This window comes from Papilio polytes, unplaced genomic scaffold (assembly GCF_000836215.1).
Source record: "Papilio polytes unplaced genomic scaffold, Ppol_1.0 DF824024.1, whole genome shotgun sequence".
Taxonomy (NCBI): domain Eukaryota; kingdom Metazoa; phylum Arthropoda; class Insecta; order Lepidoptera; family Papilionidae; genus Papilio; species Papilio polytes.
In genome coordinates, this window is record NW_013525180.1 from 258,177 (window position 1) to 272,703 (window position 14,527).

The following is a 14,527-nucleotide window of genomic DNA, read 5'->3' on the forward strand; positions in this document are numbered from 1 at the left end:
GTATAACATTTTTGTACTTTGTATTCTTATATATTATATTTGAACACTAAGCAATTTGTTTATTTTCCGATCTATTTTATTACTACATTTCAGAAATAAGAACAACTTTGATTTTATTTATGAAACGATCTTTACGTTTCACAACTATTTTTATAAAATAAAATGTTTATGTTCAAGGTCCTGGTGCAATGTCATGGTTAGACCGTTTAAAGGTCACGTGAAGGTTAATTCATAATTTAAAAAGCCTTGATTCATAATCTTACTTCTTACTAAACTTATAAATCTTATAATTAATAATAATAAATAAATCTTACTAATATTATAAATGTGAAAGTTTAGATGGATGGATGTTTGTTAGAGTTTGTAACCTAAACGGCTGAAGGGATCTCGATGAAATTTGGCATAGCTGTGAAGGATAGTTTGGAAGAACACACATGCTATTTACTATTGATTTTTGTTTATGCCGCGCGGACGGATTCGCGGGCGAAAGCCAGTAATATTATAAATACGAAAGTTTAGATGCATGGATGTTTGTTAGAGTTTGTAGCCAAAACGGCTGAACGAATTTCAATAATATAGATGTAGAGGATATTCTGGAAGAACACACAGGCTACTCGCTTTTGTTTCTATTAATTTCACGCGGACGGAGTCACGGGCGAATGAAAGATAGTAACTAATAATCACTTTTGCTAATATTGGCAATTGACGTTTTATATTTACTTTTTTAAACTTTTCCAAGTGCGGTTATTACTAACATGTGTGATAAGTTTAGACGAGTAACTAATAAGTACTTAAAACGGAATAACCAGAACTCTAACCGTATTGCGTCATAGTGTGAAACAAAAAATGGACCAGTTACTCTAATCTCAATGAAATTTATACGAGAGAATCCCATTGCGTTTTCCTATTATGACTAAAAAATCCAAGGATTTCCATGTTTTATACGATTTGTCCCTAAAGGTGCGTATGGACCATGTTATATGGTGAGTATTTATGCAGTCAGTACGCAGTGTTACGGGTAAATTACTAATTAGTCGGTCGGTCAATACGCACCTTTACTTTTATGTTATACAATGAAAGTTATGGATAATTTGTTTTCCCTTAACATTCTCAAGAATACGAATTTGGATAGAGATTTAGATAAAAAATAGACAGGGCAACACGGACCGTGCTGTAATCCACGACTTATTACTACTATGTACAGTTGGGGAATCTGGCGGTGTTCCACTTTAAAAGCTAGAGCCATTTGAACGCACTAAAACTAGAACGCTGAACAATAACTTATGTTCCTGTATGATAAAGGCCGGTCAATGGTACATGACTTTTTTCTACAATTGGTTATTTGTAAGAGTCGAAGTTAGTGTCATTGTAAGGATCAGGGTATTTTTTCTGTAAGTAAAACACCGCGAATTTCCGAAACTGTACCAGAATTTGACACGCCCGCAAGTGAGTATTTTAGGTTTTTTTTTCTGAAAAAAAAGGCCATTATGTTATCTGCTAATGGATTCAATAAACAAGATGGCTATGTTTTTTAAACACTTTTTCCTGTTAAAAATTTTATGTAAATGGTAACGAATGTTTGTTTTAAAGCAATGTTTAAGCGAGTTCCACATTCAAAGGTAAATTTTGTACAATCGCTTAATATTGACGCTTGTATTGTTATATGTATAGCAACTATATTATTAATATTACTTATAGTATTGATATAAGACGAGAAACTTATACCTTCAGTGAGAAATCGTAATAATTGTAGATGTTATTGATCGTCAATTATGTACAAAGATCTTTATTCAACATAAAGTCCTCATATATTTAAAACAATAATTCATGTGATCGACGTAAATAAATAACTACAAAGAAAAGAAAATAATACTGAAAAGGGACGCAGGTTACGGTTTCTTTTTTACTTATAGAGCTCTTCATTGATATTTTGACCATAAATATAAATAAAACCTAACTACATAAATCAAGAGAGACAGTAACATCTATGGTTACGTCAGGAGATAATTTAAAAATCACTAATGTCAAAATCATCCCTATTTTATAATAAAATAATAACAAATGTAATGTAATGGCGAGTTGTGGTTTGCGAAGCTTGAAACGGGCGTTCTCGAGGTACAAGGACCATGATGAACTTCAGAGGTCTGTGGAGGAACGGCCGCCTCGGACGCCGACGCCGAGCTTCGCATCTTGTATAAGTGACACTTGTAGCCATCAGCAGTCATCAGACCGTCGTGATCCCGATGCAACTCCCAGAGCACCAGCAACTCGAGGACGGTCACCAGTTCCGTTAAATGGATGCTGCATAAGTGTTATTATAATTTTATTTAAAAAAAAAGTTTAATGCAAAGTTAAAACTGATGACAGGTTCTCTAAACGTATAGCCGCTTAATGAACTTGTTTCGATTACATTCTAAAGTTAAAAATTACTTTGAATAAGACCGTATTTATGGTAGCTTCTCCCCTAGACTTAGCCAAGGTCATTTTCCGATGACGCCTATGAGCTAGGTTGTGGTTCATGACAGCATACGAATGACGGATTTGAACTCAGGTCCTAACGGTCTATCCCTTCACCTATTAAGTTACCAGCTCTTTGACCAGTTTTTAATTTGTTTTCAGTTAATGGACCGTATATCATGTTCAATGGCTACGTCATTGAAAAGTATTCACATGTTATACAAGACAGTCTCCAGCGACAGATTCACTTGGCAGTTGATCAAAAGTATCATATTCTTCACACTCGGCTTGAAGTTGTTTAACGACATAGCGAGACACATGGCAAAGAACAATAAATAAATAAATGAACGAAAGCTTTATTATTTAACTCCAAAAAATGTATGTTTCCTGAGAGGCTCGGCAGATGCCGAGTAAGAATAAGTGTAGATACACTGGGTGCCCTGTGCTGCAGGAGCCAATCCCTTTCCCCATTTGTGAAAAGCAATATATAAGTGTCTAAACAAAAACAAAGAAAAACATTACAATTAGGTTGTTATAAAATTGACAAATAAAAAGTAAAATTGAATACAATTTTTATTCGTGTTGGAGTAATAATAAATAAAGCATGTCTATAAGTTTTTGAATCAATTTAAAAATATGTTTTCTATCGCTTGTGTAATTTCTGAACATTTCAATAAGTATCCCTATAACAGTATAGTAGCACTAACGTAACTTATTTTCTTGATAGTTTTGAATAACCTATGAAGATAGCTATAAAATCGAAGGCGTAAAGCTTCAACTGTTTTAGGTTAGTCTTGCCTCTACTAACTCTCTAAAGGACCGGTGCAATGAGAACATTGTAATTACATACCTCAACAAAACAATCAAAGAATGGATCCTTTCCTCGGTAGATATTTATGTGTGCGACAAGAAATTGACGAAGACTGCAGCTTTACTAGCCAAAAATGTATTTAATCTCGGAGAACGCTAAAATGAAAGGTAATTCGAACAAAATATACAACGCTATAACTCCTGGGATTTCCTGCGGTAATTACTCGGCGCTGATTTGCGTGTCTTGAGGAAAAAACTTTACAAATGATGTAACGAATGTTCACCTTTGCGCACGTTAGTCAAATAATTCCACATCTTTATGTATTCTGTAAAAGACTCTTCATTATGAACCGGATATTTCGTCCTGTCTAAATCTTTATGGGCTTCTATTGCTAAAATATTTCTAAATAATTGTGATTGTCTTCAAAAAGTGTCATAATAGGTTTTGTACGCTTCGGCAATATAAACCCACGGCTATATTTTTATTTCTTTTTCTCTCTCAATCGACTTACCAGGAAATGTGTCTAATTAAACCCATGGGTAACTCAACTAAAGTTGATGACCTGTGGATCATTAAACCGCTTGGCAAATCAGCAATTTGTACATGCATAGAGCCATGATTTGCGGTATTTGCGAATCACTGCAGTTCACAGCTCCTCGGCTTCCATAGTTTTAGTATAACGCGTTGAGTCGTGAGCTGTTTATTTAGTTGTTGAGCCGTTGCTAAACGATTTAAAACTGTCTAAGCTATCAATCGGTTCAGAGATGATTTAAGCACGTCTACCTCTTAATGCTCACGCCGTGCTTTTGTTAAGTTCCAGTGAAAATATGTTCCAATATGCTAATAAATGCATTCTATCAATTAGATCACAGATAAAAACACAGCATTCCCTTTTAGTTACAGGTGCAAGGTAAATTTCAAAATGACACTATTGTCGTATAGTTAGTCATATATATAAGAAATGGATATATACGAATTAAAATTCGCGAAAACCTGATGTCCGCTACGTGGTTGCGAACACTACTGGTCGATTCACTTTAGTTGACGGTACGAACAAAAGTGGAGACCACGCGTCGTTACACAAGATTTTTATTTTATATTTATCAAACATATGCCTATATAGGATATCTTGTTACTTTCCGTGTATTTGCTGCGAATAAAATGGTATATCGTCGATAACCTTTTGTACAAGTAGCTGGTTTATCTATCACTTCACAAGAGGTCGCCGTTTTAACAACATTAAGTGAATTTATGATAAATTTATATTAAAGTTTGTGCTTTTTTGTAATGGATATAAAATGCAAAGCAGTTGTTTTAAGTATCCTGGCTTCGCTTGCTGCAGTCCAAGGTATGTATTTTTTATAATTATACATTGTGTTATTATGACTATCTTACAAATAAATACTTATAAAAATAAATTATGTTATATAACTTTGAGTAAAATATAAGAAGATGTACAGTCAACTACATAAATATGTAAGGTTAGGTTTCAACTTTGAATATTAAAGGTAACAACTTTAATTCCAGTACTCTCTACTTAGTCAATTCATAGAACTTCAAATGTTTTTTTAATAATGTACCGGTTCTGTTATGTACCTACACTCGTGCACAATAGTTCTTTTTTAAATTGGTAAGAAAAATAAATATAGTCCTTAAGTAGAATTTACACCAAAAATATAACTAAAAAACAATAATAATATATCAATAGTTACGTATTAAATGAATATCTTACCCCGGGTTTATCAATGAATTATTAAACAGAACAAGAATCTTTCAAAATCATTTTCGCATTTTTGAATCTCATTGTGTGTATTTACTTTATTCAGAATAACATTAACTTTAAAGATTTTTTTTTGTCTTACAAGATAATATTGTCGAAACGAAAGTCGTGTATTCTTGTCTCTCTTATTTAAATAAGCTCTTTTTTTATTGTTACTCTGTCGATAACGTTAACTGTGTAAAATATTTTTATTAACCTAAAACGCAAAGTCAATTTACAAAGAATATCAATTTAAAAAAGAAAAACAAAACAAAATCGTTTTCAACTTTCACGTAATTAATTTTACTAGGTTTAGATTATCGTATACGGGGTCCGTATAAGTTTGGAAGAGGGACGCTGTGTAAATACGTTAGTGGTGTCAGAAGTAATAATATTTTGTAACCTTTTGTAGCGCGATTATACCTCACGACAACAATAATATTCTCAACCAATGATATGATGAGAGCAAACCCGTTCTCTATTATTAAGAGACGTGCGCTTGCGGAAAATACTCGGCAAATAGCATAGCTGTACATTATATCTGATAACATTTGCCTTGTACGCTATTTCAAATATGTAACTAATAATATAAATGCGAAAGTTTAGATGGATGGGCGTCCTCGATGAAATTTGGCATAAATCTCTTTAAAAAAACAGTTGAAACCATTAAGATATAGCACGATTATATAAAAATTTCTACGACAGCCACTTTTAAATAGTTTTCAATAGAAAACGAATTTCAATAGAAACGGGTAATAACCCGTAGTGCAAATTTTAATGTGTAAACTACGTAGAAAAGATCATAGTTTAAAGATTTCTAACATACTGCCAGGTACCAACCATATCATAAGGATGGTAGGAATTCTTAGACGGTGCGGTTGTCGCGGAATATTATGCCTCGCACAGCCGCGTTGTGGTCACAGCCTGTGCTCTGCGGTATTTTCAACTTAGTTTCTTTGTTGCGGATGTCCATGAGCGTACTCCCACCGATCGTTTGCCCTTATAAAAAGCACACCTAAATACACGCTACGTCAGACAAATAACACTCGTATGTTTTATTTTCGCGTTTTGTCGTGTTTTATCTGGTTTTTGCCTCATGTTTTCAAATAGACCGCAATTTTCCCATTAATTCTTTGTAAACTTTAAAATGTTACCTGAGTTATTGTTTAAAATGAATTACAAAAAGTGCCTCATAACGATCTTTACTTGTCATTTAGATTTGGCAAAAATTAGGACTATAAACCACGTTTTGAAATGATTGTTTTAGTTGCAGAATTCGGTTTTATGATAAATTTGAGTATTCAAAATCAGATACATTTTGAAAGGTGCTTACGAGAATATAAATTGGATCAATTATTATTAGGTTGTTAATTTGCCTCCTTCTCCTACAAGAAGAATAATTTCAGGAATTACTTCTGTTGTTTCTGTGAATGTTGGAATATTTTGTTCTTTATTGGAAACGCAACTCCTCACTATTTATATTTTCATTCTATATTTTACTATATCTTTACAGATGTAAAGCAATGACGTTCGGACAAGTCGAATAATTACAAAAAAAGAGTAACAGTTCCTCTTTTCTAATTTATTTTTCCTCCCGACGTAGATATAGTTGAAAAACCAGCTTAAATCTAACCTGTTATTGTGGCTAGAATCCTGTCGAACCTCTTAGGTTTAATTACAGAGTCTTGTTTTTTTTTTAAATTACAATCCACTTATGAGCCAGTAGATATCATAGTTATATCTAATCATTTCGATACGTTCATACAATTCTATTTGTAAGAGATTTATAATTTTTTTGTCAAACCTACAAACATTTTAGTAGAGTCTTATGGAAAGAAAATTATGTTAATAATTTAGAAATTAGATACATGTAATTGCTTATTTCTGATCTAGTAACTTTCGCTCGCGACTACGTCCGTGGAATTAAAAAAACAAAAGTGAATAGTCTATGTGTTCTTCCAGACTATGCCAATCTATCTACAATATCGAGATCTTTTAAGCCGTTTAGGCGACAAACTTTAACAAACACCCATCAACTTTTTCGCATTTATGATGTTAGTAGGATTGCTACATTTATTTTTTTTTCCCCTTATAAACATAATGTAACTATATTGGATTTATTTCATACTTACAGGAGCATGTCAAAGCGGAGCTCGTTGTGTTGCAGTTCAAGAATGTCCGGCCATTCTGGATCTTGTCAGGGACAAGGCAGAGTACGCCAAGGATATTGTGATGCCTTTACGGTGTAGCTCTAACGAGGTAGACAATAGGTATCTTTCATTTAACTAAATAACACTAACCAGGCTGTTAAGATTTCGGAGTAAATAACGTTCACTAAAGGAAATAAGTTTTAGTTTTCATTTGATTTGTTATATATAAAGTCACAAAATAACGGTTTTTATCTTTTGTATTAATGAACTAACACGCAAATCCTTACTACTGCGTCTATATACATATATATTCGACGGTGGATCCGCTTGCATAGTCAGGTAAATAAACAAAGCAGTAACAGGAGTGTCATAAGTGCAGGGCTTTTCATAAAAAAAGTCAAAAATGTAATGTGATTGCTGACATCCTACATAACATAGAAGTGTTGACCCTTTATGTATAGATACTAAAATAGATAAGTAAATTAAAAAAAAATCTATTGTAGACCCATGAGAAGTGATACAGTATGTTTAATACAGCGTGTTTAATTTTTCAGTACAAAGTATGCTGTCCTCCAGTTTTTGATGAAGCAGTAACGAAGCGGTCGTTGCCGGACACGAGCGTGTGTGGAATAATGACTAACGACAGGATCGTCGGGGGATCTATCACGGAGCTCGATGAACATCCCTGGCTGGTTCTACTTCGATATGATAAACGTTAGTTAACAAAAACTGCATTCTTTATTTTGTCCGACTGGCTTATCGGTAGGCACATAAGTCCTTGCCTAGTGGATATATAATGAAAAAGTTCTAACATTGTATAATGTATACTAGCTTGACTACAATCACGCAAATTGTTTTGTAGTCAGAAGATGGTAAACGCTGTACTAATTCACTCGTCTTGAAATATGATACTTTGAAACCCTAACATTCTCAACTTGATGATGTTTGCCTTAATTTTTTTCCTGATAGAGAGGGATAGGAGAGAGTCAGGCCTTACTTCGTTGTGTTCATTTACATGCAGTTAGATAATAAATTATTTTGACGCTAAATACGTTGAATACTGGTACCCTTTTTGTATTTCTTTCAATGGAAGTAGTTTCTCGTTTAAAAATTTCGTTTTTATTACAGCAAACGGCTGGGGTTTCTACTGCTCTGGGGTGTTGATATCATCGAAATACGTGATGACCGCTGCCCATTGTCTCAGAGGCAGTGAATTACCACCTACTTGGTTACTGTGAGTATGGATTTTTGTTAAAACTATGACTAACTGTATTTAGTTGGTTATAATGATTCAGTTGTAACTATTGTTTCACTGTTAGAAAATAATAATTAACTAATTAAAATTACTGACAATATACCCTCTTCTTTAATTAAGGACTGTAAGCCAAACAAGAGTGTAGTAGTCGTCGAGTTCGTGTGTATATCCGTACCATTGTACTCCAATAATGCGTTTTTTTAAATCATAAAGTTGCAAAGCCAGCGGCTATATGAATTCGCTGTAATTGCGAAGTCCGTTGCCTATAGACATACGTAATTGCAGGTATAACTGCCTTGCCTACCTATGAGGCCGTGCAGAAAAAGCATTTTTCACCATTCTATGCGTTTTCACCCCCGCTAAATCCACTTTCCCTTCCCTTCCTTACGAGAAAAGGTTGAGAAGAGAAAGGAGATTAAAATTAGACCTCCGACAGGCACACTCAGCAGACTGCGGTTTCCACCTTACGCCTGTCTTATGTGTGGTCGTAGTATCGCACAGTCCATAACAGATTGTTTAAAATTATAGAACTCAAGTCCGGCTTGGCGAATGGAATATAACCAGTTCGCGAGATTGCGTGGAAGATGACTGCAGCCCGTCCGTCCAAGACATCAAAGTTGTAGATCGTATACCTCACGAAAAATACGACCCCAATGATGTGCACCAACGTAATGACATAGCACTCTTGAAACTGTCGCGCGACGTCGTTTTCACAGGTGAGTCATTGAACTACAATTCTAAAATGCGTGTTTTTGCATCTGCTAAAATTATACATACTTTTTTTTTATAATTCCACGCGGACGGAGTCGCGGGCGAAAGCTAGTAGAATATAATTACAGAACGAAGTCGAAAATTGTTGTTTGTAATTTATGCGTACAAATATCTTAATTAAATCTTGAACACATTTTAATTTCAGATTTTGTAAAACCAATATGCCTACCGTTAACCAATGCCCAACGTACTAGCTCGTTCGACGGGTACGAAATGGAAGTGGCGGGATGGGGTAAAACTGAAACAAGTGAGTCCTTCGGTACACTATTCGAACAAAGAGGTACACACAATTAGTGTGTTAATACGAATTATTATTAATAAAAATAGTGTTCAAATGACAAATTTGTCATTTTCACATTATTTTTCTTAGTTAAAATGTAACCTGGTTTGATGGAACTTCTTCAGTCTTACACGAAAATTATTACGACAGTATCCGTCTGCGATAAAATTCTGTATGTGATGTCGGTGTAGTTTACGTCCTTATATGCTGCACAAAAATCAAAAATTTTGTCGGTGTCGACAAGAATACTTGTTTTGGGTGTACACCGACAAATCTTATACAAATTTTTGTGCTAGACACTATTGTCTTAAAATTGCGAAAAGGGAGATGATATTCGATTTCTTTTCTTAGTATAAGTAGTCAGGTCGTACTTATATATTTTTATGTACATTTCAGAATCAATGTCCGATATAAAATTGAAGGTTCGCGTTCCGGTAGTCAATTCTACCACCTGCTCAAACATTTACAGTAAAGCTGGCAGAATTATAACTGAGAAGCAACTTTGCGCCGGAGGTAAACAGGGACAGGACTCGTGCCGCGGGGATTCAGGTGGACCTCTTATGGCAGTAATGCCCTCCGAACAGAACTGGTTTGTAGCTGGAGTGGTGTCATATGGCCCCAGCCCGTGTGGTACTTCAAACTGGCCCGGAGTTTACACACGCGTTAGTTCTTATATAGATTGGATCCAATCAAAGATTACAAGTTAGTTCAAGTTAACAAAAAAAAAACGCAATTTTCTGTGTTCTTGTAATACTTAAGCAATTACATTATAGAAAAACACCAATGTAATGATTATTAATACACTCTCTAAGTTGTGCCATGGTATATAATAAAAATACAAAATTACTTTTTTTGTTTTTTTTTTTAATTTCCCAACTACTAAAATGTATTAAATAAAACATCGTTTTGTATGTTATAAAAGTCTTTATTTTCGAAATCTAATGCTAAATATATATTAAGAAGTATTTTCAGATCTAATGATATTCAATTTTTTACTATATAAAATAAAATATAATATCTAAAATCTAATTTGAGACAGAACAAGGGTAATAGTTTGTACGAATTATTAAAGATAATATAATAATATAAACCTGACAGATAATTGGCACATTTTATATTTGTTTTATATGATTACACTTTTCTTTGGAAAATCGATTGGTTAAAATTCCCAAACTTACATTTAATAAAATAATGATAATAACAGTTTTCCTTGTTTTCTTAAAGACTATTTAATACTTTTCATAATAATTTGTAAAAATTAACAGGTTTCACAATAGTTGCCATTTGTTTTATGTTTAATTATTAATGAAAATTTAAGGAACTATTATGGACATTGTACAATTGATAGTGATAATCTATACTCACATTATAAATCAATAAACATGAAATAAATCAGTTTATTTACTTGATATTTTTACTGTAAACACTAAAAAAGCTTATGTAATATGTATAAGCTTATAGTCCAACCAGGAATATAAAAAGAATCCCATATAGCAGAGGAAAGGATGAATTTTTTTGCTAACATTAATAAGTTATGTGAGGAAGAAGGCCCCCAAGCCATGTTTTTACATTCCTGGTTATTCTATACAGTTTTTTATGTTTGTGTTTATTTCAGTGGGACTTCATGCTTTAGCTCATTTGTTCATTTTTAAAATCATGCTTACATTTATTTGATTATCAAAAAAATATATTTAATATTTTCAATTTTTAGAAAAAACTACAAATTGAAACTACATAAAAATTAGTTAAAGGAATGTTTGTATTGGAATGTTATTGTGCTTCGAAGGAACATAATGTTAAAATAGAAAAAAATACCCTATCCATTTAGCAAACATATAAAAATGTCTACATACAATAAAATATTTTAGTAAAAATCAACAATGCACATAAAAATATCTTATTTCAGGTACATGTCCCGAACTAAAATTAATTAGGTACTTACAGAATAAGACAGCTTTGGATGAATCCACAAAATTATTTAAAAATCCAATATGAAATTTAAAAATTATGACAATGATCCGAATTAAAAGAACGAATTTTAAATACTTACTCTGTTATACTCAAATTAGCGAGAAAAGAAAATATTTTTGGAAATTCACTTAAAATCTAGAAGTATCCAATATATTTCAAATAAATAATAATGTATAAAAATTCAAATACAAACTTAAGAAGCTGCTGTTATTTCAATAGATATGGTATCCTGAGTCGGGGAAGGGAACTCTTTGTTTTCTTCTTCAACCGATTCTTCGACTCCTTTCTTTTCTTCCTTCTCTGTTGAACTCTCCACAGTCTGTTCCCCTACATCATCTTTTCCATTAACTTGGACACCTTTCAATACTGCTTCCTGTAGCTTCATACTAAATTCTGCATCAATTTCGGATATCTTATTAACAAGCCTCTCTCTTTCCTCTTCAGTCCATGTTGGATACCATTCGTTGAACAATTTTATCTGAAAAAGTGTAAATTTGAAATGAAATACCTGAGTACTATTTTACTTGATTCATGACCTTTTTTGAAAGAAAATGATCTTGCCAATTTAATTGGTGGCATTGAAATGTTAACAAAGATGGCTAGCAAACTAAAGATTTATTTAATACTTTTAGGTGAAAAAGGAGCAAGAAACAACTCTAATTCTCCAAAAAAGTAGAATTGTTACCACTGTCCACATCCTGATTGTGGTATTTTTACTACTACCCCCCCTGATTAAAAGGGGTATCTCCTAGATAATCGACTGGCAACCTGACTGTCTGACTATAATTTAGGTAACATTTGAATCAGTCACAAAATTTAGTGAAACACAAATATTTATAAATGTATAGTGTTTTAATAATAATCTAGTCAGTATAGTTTATAAAATTCCTCATTACAACTATAAACTGAACTAGAAGAATTCACCATTAAAGTATGGAAAACAATTACAGATGGGAAATAACAAACATAGCATTGTCTACTAAAGCATGAGTCATATGATGATTCATTTTTATTGCATTTAAAAGCATTTGGATGGTTTATAATAATAAAATAAAATTAATTGTGTTTTTTAAATGTGTTATGAATCTAACATTTTTAAGTAGTTTTTCAATGTTTGCAATGCCTAACAAATCATGTACTTTAAATATTATTTGACAATCTGTTAGTACAGGACAAACATTTGTATAATTCCAGTACAGGATGTGAGGATATGTAAGACATGAGTTGTAAAATAATCAATTATGGTTGCTACATATTACTATGTATGACTATCTCATTAATCATATTAATCAAACTAATATTACAAATGCGAAAGTTTACATAGATGGATGGATGTGTGTGGCTGAACGGATGTCAATGAAATTTGGTGTAGATGTAGAGGATAGTCTGGAAGAACACACAGGCTACTCACTTTTCTTAATTTTTAATTCCACGAGGACGGAGTAGCGGGCGAAAGCTAGTAGTACTATATACTACTATACTTTATATTTTACTGTGTTTAAAGTGCAAATATTTGTTCCATTTAAATCTTTTATCAGCATATAAGCATCCTGCTTGTTCAATTATTTATCAGTTATGTCAAAGGCAAAACAATTGGGTTTTTTGGTTTGAATGTTTTAAAATTTATCAGTGTGAATAATATAGAAAAAATAGAGTTATTCTAAAATTAGTAACTAGCATTGTTTTATCTACCTACAGCTAGAGCTAATTATCAGGTCTTTTAATCCCTTTTTTATATAAACTGGCAAATGCGCAAGTGGCAATCCGAATTAACGAAATATCAAAGCAACCACTCTACGTAATCTGCAGATGTGTTGCCTAACTTTAATCAATAGATATATGCACGAAACCAAGACATTTCCCCTCCCTTTGTGTTCTTTAAATACATCTTTGTGACAAGGACCTAAAATTAGGTCTTTGGCATAGGCAATCATCAGAAGAAATTTGGAATTACTTTCACTTCACACCTATCTTCTGTGTGGTTGTGCTATTTTACTAGGCAAGCCGGCTTGTTCATGCAAAAGATATTTTTGTGGCCAATGTTGGTACATACAGATTTTTGCTAATTTCCATTTTATTACATTACAAGTGCATATAAAGGTGATATAACATTAAAAATAAATACAAAGACTTACACGGCACTGAAACAAGCTGACAGGTTTATCTTGGCAGGAGAGATTGGAAAGAGTGTCTGCAAGTTGATCTGGTTTATCACTGCATGCTGCAGCTAAGACGGGTAGAAAGTCTTCACGCTGGTATTCACTGAACTCCTGGAACCACTGCAGTATGTACTGCAGCTGCGCTTGTGACGTTAAACCTGTGGCAGACATGCTGCGGATGAAGGGGCGATACTCACCTGGAGATAGGAAAAAGGTATGTAAAAATCAACTGCAGTTAACCTTACAGAGGGTAGGCACAGTCCTGATATCTTCCATAAATCTTTATAAGCCATGATCTGAATTAACTACCTTCTTACAGTTTATATGACATAAGAATTATAAAAAGATTATAAAGCTGAACAAAACCAATAAAAATATTTTAAGGGGATAATTAATATTTTAAATTGGAGACAAATTAGGTAATCATTTAATATAATAAATAACAGACATTTCCAGACACAGGCTAGGCACCTTTTACTACAACTATCAAGGTCAGTTACTAGACTAGACTATTATTTTAATTAATATTTAAATTAGGAGATGTAGTTATTAATGAACATTAAATTAAATGGAAATTTCAAAACTGATTAGAAAGAAGTTAGAAGTAGTAAGAGTAGCAGTAGGAGTAGAAGTCTAATAGTAATACTTATCACCCAGAAATAGAAAAAGTTGAAATATCAATTAAAATAAATTTATGCAGAATTTTCACTAACTTTCAAGTGCAGGAATGCAAACTGCAGAATTAAATAAGATACTCATATTAAGAGATATAAAATAATAGTTGACACGACACGACACCACGGCGAATTCAACATAGACTGGCATTAATGGCATTAAAGTGATAGTTTCTCGATACAATGCCAACTTTCCACCACCTATTGAATACTGCGCAAGGTTAAATAATCGACATTTCA

The 14,527-nt window shown here is 33.0% G+C and overlaps 2 protein-coding genes and 1 long non-coding RNA gene across 5 annotated transcripts; 2 read left to right on the top strand and 1 right to left on the bottom strand.

The window, feature by feature from the left end:
- Positions 1-1,510: 1,510 nt before the first annotated feature.
- LOC106101067 lies at positions 1,511-2,805 on the top strand. 2 transcript variants are annotated; one of them, XR_001225484.1, is made up of 3 exons: positions 1,511-1,619; positions 2,095-2,311; positions 2,620-2,805. It is a non-coding gene; the product is annotated as an uncharacterized LOC106101067 (long non-coding RNA). The 2 variants fall into 2 exon arrangements; XR_001225483.1 differs by lacking the exon at positions 1,511-1,619 and having other exon boundaries at positions 1,958-2,311.
- Positions 2,806-4,317: 1,512 nt separating this feature from the next.
- LOC106101064 (serine protease easter-like) lies at positions 4,318-10,200 on the top strand. 2 transcript variants are annotated; one of them, XM_013280157.1, is made up of 7 exons: positions 4,318-4,616; positions 7,162-7,286; positions 7,732-7,891; positions 8,306-8,411; positions 8,961-9,148; positions 9,349-9,483; positions 9,880-10,200. In XM_013280157.1, the coding sequence occupies exons 1-7, from the start codon at positions 4,556-4,558 to the stop codon at positions 10,188-10,190; spliced, it is 1,086 nt and encodes a 361-aa protein (XP_013135611.1). In that variant the 5' UTR covers positions 4,318-4,555; the 3' UTR covers positions 10,191-10,200. The 2 variants fall into 2 exon arrangements, with proteins under 2 accessions (XP_013135611.1, XP_013135612.1); XM_013280158.1 differs by having other exon boundaries at positions 4,320-4,616; positions 9,349-9,450.
- A 1,143-nt stretch (positions 10,201-11,343) lies between these two features.
- Positions 11,344-14,427, bottom strand: LOC106101066 (uncharacterized protein C14orf119). Its single transcript, XM_013280160.1, has 3 exons — positions 14,327-14,427; positions 13,590-13,810; positions 11,344-11,932 (listed from the first exon to the last, which is right to left on the bottom strand). The coding sequence occupies exons 1-3, from the start codon at positions 14,370-14,372 to the stop codon at positions 11,648-11,650; spliced, it is 552 nt and encodes a 183-aa protein (XP_013135614.1). The 5' UTR covers positions 14,373-14,427; the 3' UTR covers positions 11,344-11,647.
- Between the last annotated feature and the right edge of the window lie 100 nt (positions 14,428-14,527).

Excerpts from the sequence above, each read along its gene's own strand:
- LOC106101066 (XM_013280160.1), bottom strand. The coding sequence starts at position 14,372 with ATGAGTATCTTATTTAATTCTGCAGTTTGCATTCCTGCACTTGAAA. Across the intron at positions 13,811-14,326 it reads TTGCATTCCTGCACTTGAAA|GTGAGTATCGCCCCTTCATC; the intron begins GTTAGTGAAAAT and ends TCCTATCTCCAG. Across the intron at positions 11,933-13,589 it reads TCAGCTTGTTTCAGTGCCGT|ATAAAATTGTTCAACGAATG; the intron begins GTAAGTCTTTGT and ends ACACTTTTTCAG.
- LOC106101064 (XM_013280157.1), top strand. The coding sequence starts at position 4,556 with ATGGATATAAAATGCAAAGCAGTTGTTTTAAGTATCCTGGCTTCGCTT. Across the intron at positions 7,287-7,731 it reads TACGGTGTAGCTCTAACGAG|TACAAAGTATGCTGTCCTCC; the intron begins GTAGACAATAGG and ends TTAATTTTTCAG. Across the intron at positions 9,149-9,348 it reads GCGCGACGTCGTTTTCACAG|ATTTTGTAAAACCAATATGC; the intron begins GTGAGTCATTGA and ends TTTTAATTTCAG.